The sequence below is a fragment of the Austrofundulus limnaeus genome, unplaced genomic scaffold (genome assembly GCF_001266775.1).
Source record: "Austrofundulus limnaeus strain Quisiro unplaced genomic scaffold, Austrofundulus_limnaeus-1.0 Scaffold16, whole genome shotgun sequence".
Taxonomy (NCBI): Eukaryota; Metazoa; Chordata; class Actinopteri; order Cyprinodontiformes; family Rivulidae; genus Austrofundulus; species Austrofundulus limnaeus.
This window is the reverse complement of record NW_013952418.1, coordinates 3,605,808-3,611,797: the sequence shown is the minus strand read 5'-3', so window position 1 is coordinate 3,611,797 and position 5,990 is coordinate 3,605,808. Positions and strand designations below refer to the sequence as shown.

At 36.4% G+C, this 5,990-nt stretch overlaps 1 protein-coding gene across 1 annotated transcript in view; it reads right to left on the bottom strand.

Moving 5' to 3' along the window:
- The window catches only part of cdh16 (cadherin 16, KSP-cadherin), a 39,453-nt gene that overhangs the window by 24,841 nt on the left and 8,622 nt on the right, over positions 1 to 5,990 (bottom strand). The window contains exon 6 of the mRNA XM_014003060.1: positions 3,548 to 3,744. Coding sequence (XP_013858514.1) covers positions 3,548 to 3,744 — 197 coding nt within the window. The remainder of the gene's footprint in view (positions 1 to 3,547; positions 3,745 to 5,990) is intronic.

The window sequence follows — 5,990 nt, the reverse complement described above, 5'->3', positions numbered from 1 at the left end:
GGCCAGGACTCCACAGTTTACACTTATCTACAGGCCAGGACTCCACAGTTTACACTCATCTACAGGCCAGGACTCCACAGTTTACACTCATCTACAGGCCAGGACTCCACAGTTTACACTCATCTACAGGCCAGGACTCCACCGTCTACACTCATCTACAGGTCAGGACTCCACAGTTTACACTCATCTACAGGCCAGGACTCTGTAGTTTACACTCTTCTACAGGCCAGGACTCTGTAGTTTACATTCATCTACAGGTCAGGACTCTGTAGTTTACACTCATCTACAGGCGCCAGTACTCTGTAGTATACACTCATCTACAGGTCAGGACTATGTAGTTTACACTCATCTACAGGTCAGGACTCTGTAGTTTACACTCATCTACAGGTCAGGACTCTGTAGTTTACACTCATCTACAGGTCAGGACTCTGCAGTTTACACTCATCTACAGGCCAGCGGTCACTCTTTCAGGGATGAAGATGTTCTCATCCTTGATAGACAGGAACGTTGGTTTGAGAGAGGAGTGAAGGAAGCCATCTTTGTGAAGAAAAAKCATCAATCARTAAACGGGTGGAGGCCTAGTCTACCTGAAACTCTCAGACTGAAGAAGACTCTTGGAGGAGAGATAAAACTTTTCATTAAAGAAGAACCTGTGCAGAGGACCTACTTCATTTTTTTRCTACCAGGATTACTGAGATGCATCAGGACATTCTTGTAACATCTTCATTTTGACAATAAATGACCAGAAACTTGAATCGTTTATTTGATCTTGGCATTTGCAACAAGAGAATAARGTGAGCTGAAGAACCGTGTTAATAAGAATCAGGCTGTGATGAAGTGGATGAAGGCTAAAACTACTTGAATTATAAATACAAGCTTTTCATTTGAATGTGAAATCTGATGACTCATTCACCTGGGTTTCTCACCCACTCTCATACTGAGTTCAAGTAGATTTTTCATGATTGCATTACGTAGTTAAAGTTTGAGACAATCAGAAACCTATAATAGACAACAGACTGGAATTAACCTCTGCTGATGATGCAAGAGTTCTGATAATGAAGGCTGGTATTTTCTGTTTAAAATCCAGTAAGGAGTTGATATTTTACTGCACTACCTGGCTTTGGCAGATAAAAGATGCCAGCTGAAGAAATAAAAAGACAGCAGCTTGATTGTGTCGACCCAACAGACATTCGTCCCAGCTGAGCGGACGTGAACATCCATTTCTACAAAGACGGCAAAGGGAGGTGGGAAGCAGAAAGTGTTTCCTTGAACACGACTAACTCTGTGTGTGTCATCGCAGCAGTTAGTGTGAACACCCACCGAGGCGCAGCGGGATGGCTACTCTGTGTGGGCGAAACGAGGCTTCCCCCGAGTAAACACTGTGTCAGCCCAATCTGCTTTACTCTGATTTACATCACAGCTGGAAAACGGTCGGGAAAAGATTAGCAAATAATCATCAACAGGACCGTAATCGTCACTCGTTGCTTATTTTTCGTTAGAAATATTAGACTCAAAAGGGAATTATTTCTATCAAACAACAAATAAATAGCTGTGTGTAAATACAGTTTGTCATTCGGCTAGCAACCCAACAAAAAAATAACATTCCTTTGTTGTATTAAAATTAGTCTTTGAGGAATTTATAAAAATCCTCCTCCTGGCGCCCACACGTGTAAATTCACACATTTTCTGTGGGTGGAGGAGGATGCTGGAGCAGGAGAGCCGGGAGGCTGAGCGTGGGGGAGGTGAAAGACGACAGGAGGAGGGGGAGGTTTGTGAAGTACCTCGTGGCAACAAATGCATTTGATTCAACGTCTGAATCTTTTTTTAAACCAATCCCTGCTCACGATTCTCAGTAGTGAGTGGAAATAATAATTGTTGCCATGCAGGAAGAAAATATAAAATATAAAACCTCAGAGGATGGGTAGGTTTTTTTATTTATAGACACGCAGTATAATAACCTTCATGTTCACATTAGAAGAGTAGTTAGGGAAAAAATGTTCATTTGAATTAAAATTCAATAATTAGCTCCTTAAAGATTATTGTCTCTTGCAACAGTCCTGCATGTACTGTATATTTATTTGAATCTCTTCCTTTTTTCCAGTCATCATTCTTTGTTTTATCCATTTTCATGAATTTACTTTTAAAAAACTATAAGCCSATTAAGTCACTCAAAATTAAAGTTAAAATAATGTGGAATTAATGTATGACAAAATAAAAAAATGCATACAATTAACTACATAAATTTTAAAATGCTTTTTAATTATTATTTTGTTTCATAATGCCTTCCCAGTATTCAGCCCAAAATGACCATTTGAGAGTAGGACAGGTTTATGAAGTCATCATTTTGTCATTTAAATGCTTTTTTTATTTCATGCCTTTACCTCATCATGGAGGCTGAACTGTAGGGCAAATATGGAAGTTATCATAAATGCCAGATTCAGACTGATCTCCACCATTTGGGTACCCAGTACTCTAATTACTGGCTGCTTTCTCAGAAAAGTTTTATCATTTTTTTATTACTTCATCGTGTTTTAGTTACTAATAATTATAACAGTTAAAAATCTGGCTAATTGATGGAATTTTTCAGTTATTGAAAAAGAAACAACTGATTTGACTATGATGTACAAAAACTCCTGTCRAACAATAAAAACCTGCACAGGTTTACTGCTGTGTCTACGTTTTAAACTAAACTTTAAGCTAAGCTGAGGCAGAGCAGGCTGCACATGCTACTTCCTGTCTGTTGACCAATAGGAGAGGAGCTGACTCAGGAAGGTCCGCCCACCTTATTTGCGTAATGAGGCAGAAATGCATAAGGTAAATTAAAAACAGGAGACAGAGAAATGTAAAAGCAACAAATAAAAAGACTCGTGGGGAAAAAAGTAATTAAAAATAATTAAATATAATCATTTAGGGGCACAATAAAGGACAAATGTATTTTTAAAAACAGTAAAATGTAAATTATGTTCCGAAATCTGTAATTTATTGGAACTATGTTGGAAAGATAAACATGAAGGTAAATTAAATAATAAAACATGATGTAAAATTCACCTTTTTAAATTTAATTGGTACATTTTAAGTGTATTTATTTATTTATTTATTGGTCCATGTATTTCTGTTTTTATTTCCAATTCTGTTAGTGTAGGTCCTCCCTACATTTATATCATATTAAATGTCTTTGAAGTGTGTTTTTTTTTACAGTATTAAAAAAACTAATTCTTTACATGTTAGGCAATGAGCAAGAAAGGAAGTAAAATGACTCAGTCAGGAGGAAACCTGAAAGGTTTCATGGCATTTAAACTACATGAATAATTTATCTTTGATCACTTACAAGGTTCTGAGAGGCACTAAAAACAGAAACCAGTAAAGTGACGCTTCTTTACTCAGTGCAGAATATGTTCACTGGGCTGCTCAGATTGATTTGATTGTGTTCAAATAAATAATAATATGACTTAAGTCAAGTTGCTTCCAACTGTGCAAAACATCAGAACAAGTAAAAGTTTCTGGCGTTCCGACTGCCGGGTGAAGCATGTTGATGGTGCCGTCTCACCTGTGAGATGGGGATGGGGTAAGGACCTGGGAGGTTCTCCTGAAGCCTCACGGGATCAGGTGAAGCCCAGGTGTTTCCAGTAACCTCAACGGTCACCGTGCCCGTSGTGAAAAAAGCATTCACCTTCCCAGCCATGTCTTTCACCATCACCAGGAGCTTGTAGCGCCCGCACATCTCTGGATCCAGAGTCGAGGATCCTGGGAAGCCGCCGCAGTCACAGCGGAAACAAAGGGAAATCAAATCACCCACCACTTTGTATTTTTGAGTTTTAAACAAAGATCTTGTGCTCAGGGTCTAAGTTGAGGATGATTCATCTACTATTGCACCAAACTGTAACCCGTCTGTAGAACTGACTGAGTACAGCTTTTGTTTGTTTAATCTGTTTTCTAACATTTTGAGTGTGGAACTTAAGGAACATCCAAACATAAAGATGTTTATGTTTATTTATTAATTTATGTTTGCAATATTCTGTATATAGATATTTGAGTGCATGCACATGTATATTTTATATATACATATATCTATATTACAGCATCCAATTCAGTGCTTTAGGTTTAATACACACTATGTAAGGAACAATACAGATTTTATCAACTTGTCTTTTGAAGATACTCTGTGTTGAAGGATCAGTGGATCTGTGTTCGACTACTCCACCTGGGCTACATTGTCGAGCACAGATCCACTGAGAAACCTGCTGTTTCAGTAACATTTATTTAAAAACTGCAATTTTGAGGTTAAACAAATGTTTCTAATTATTTCAATAAATTACATGTTAAGAAAGGCATGAACATTTATCTTTTTTGTTTCGAAAAAATACCGAACTGTGAGACTAAAGTATCGAGCCGAACCTAATCGTGAATGTAATGTTTTGTTTCACCATATATGTGTGTATGTAGATATATATTTACATATATGTGTATGTATATTTTTGTCAGTGGTATATAATTTAGCAGGTGAACTGATTATTGTTTTAGTCTTAATATAATCATGTGATTTAGAATAAGAAAACAAAATATTATTATTATTATTAAGCTTGAAAAAGATATTTCTTCGCATTCCTTTTCAAATGTATTAATCTTGTGTTTTTTGTTTTTTGTTTTGTTTTCCATTCATTTTTGAAACAAATGAATTAGACTAAACACAGTATAATTAGCTGTGGTGGCCATCTTGAATTCGGTTGCCTATAAAAATTAGTTGTAGATGAGCATCTAACGAATAAATTATTTTAAACCATTCCCTGATTAATGAAATATTTTGCTAATAGTTATACAATATTTACCGTCTTTCATTGGGACAGGCAAAAAGGTATCCACTTTAATTGTTTAAATGTTTTAAATGTTGTTCTGTGTTTTATTGCGCAACATTTATCATATCAAAAACACCTCTGGTAAAAGAAATGAAATAAAACCCCACAGATTAACAGTGACTATATGAGTCGCATCACATGCTCCTCTGAACGTGCTCATGCTGATCCGAACCACCTGCGTGCTGTTTTCATTAAATGCCTAAAAGGAAGAGAAACTGCTCGAAAAGCTGACTGAAGAGGCAATCATAACCGGTTTCAGCCGGTCTGAAGATAAAAGAAGAAAATCAAGGAGGCAGTTTTTGGGCGCTCCTTGCCATGAGGAAATCAAGCAGTGTGGGCTGAAAGAGAGCAGTGAGTGTGAAAGACATCCAGCTCCTGTCCAAGTGGAACAAAGGGAAACACCAGAGCTGCAGAAATAACACCAGAACAGATCCTCTACTGTCTGAGAGCATAAACACTCAAATGTGTATTTCACACAAAAAAATGGGTTATACGCTGATGATATTTTTTATATGTATTATGTAAACTGTTGAGCACTGAAAGATTGTTTAGTATTTTCTGGTGTATTTTTYTTTTGAAGTTTTAGGTTAAATGTTACTGATTAAAATGTCTGTGCAGAAAAACAAAAGAAGCAGCGTAAGAGCTTTCAAAGTAAAGTGTTTTAAGGTTAAAGCATGACCAAGGTCATTAAGAAGCTTCACTTCAATATAGGATGCCAAGTGTGAATTGGAAACAAAGAAAAAACATCAGTGCACTTCTTTCACATTTAGTGCATTTTCTCATATTTAATGGTAAATGTTAAATATATATATATATATGTTAAATCTATATCTAAATATGATAGTGGGTAAAATAAGTATTGAACACGTCAACATTTTTCTCAGTAAATATATTACTAGAGGTGCTAATGACATGAAATTTTCACCAGAAGTTGGTAACAACCCAAGTGATCCATACATACAAAGAAATCAAACCATAAATGTCCAGAAATGAAGTTATTTGTAATAATGTGGAATGGCACAGGGAAAAAGTATTGAACACTCTTGCTGAAATTTATCACAGAGAAATACTTTGTACAAAAGTCTTTGTTGTCAATGACAGCTTCAAGATGCCTCCTGTATGGAGAAACTAGTGGCA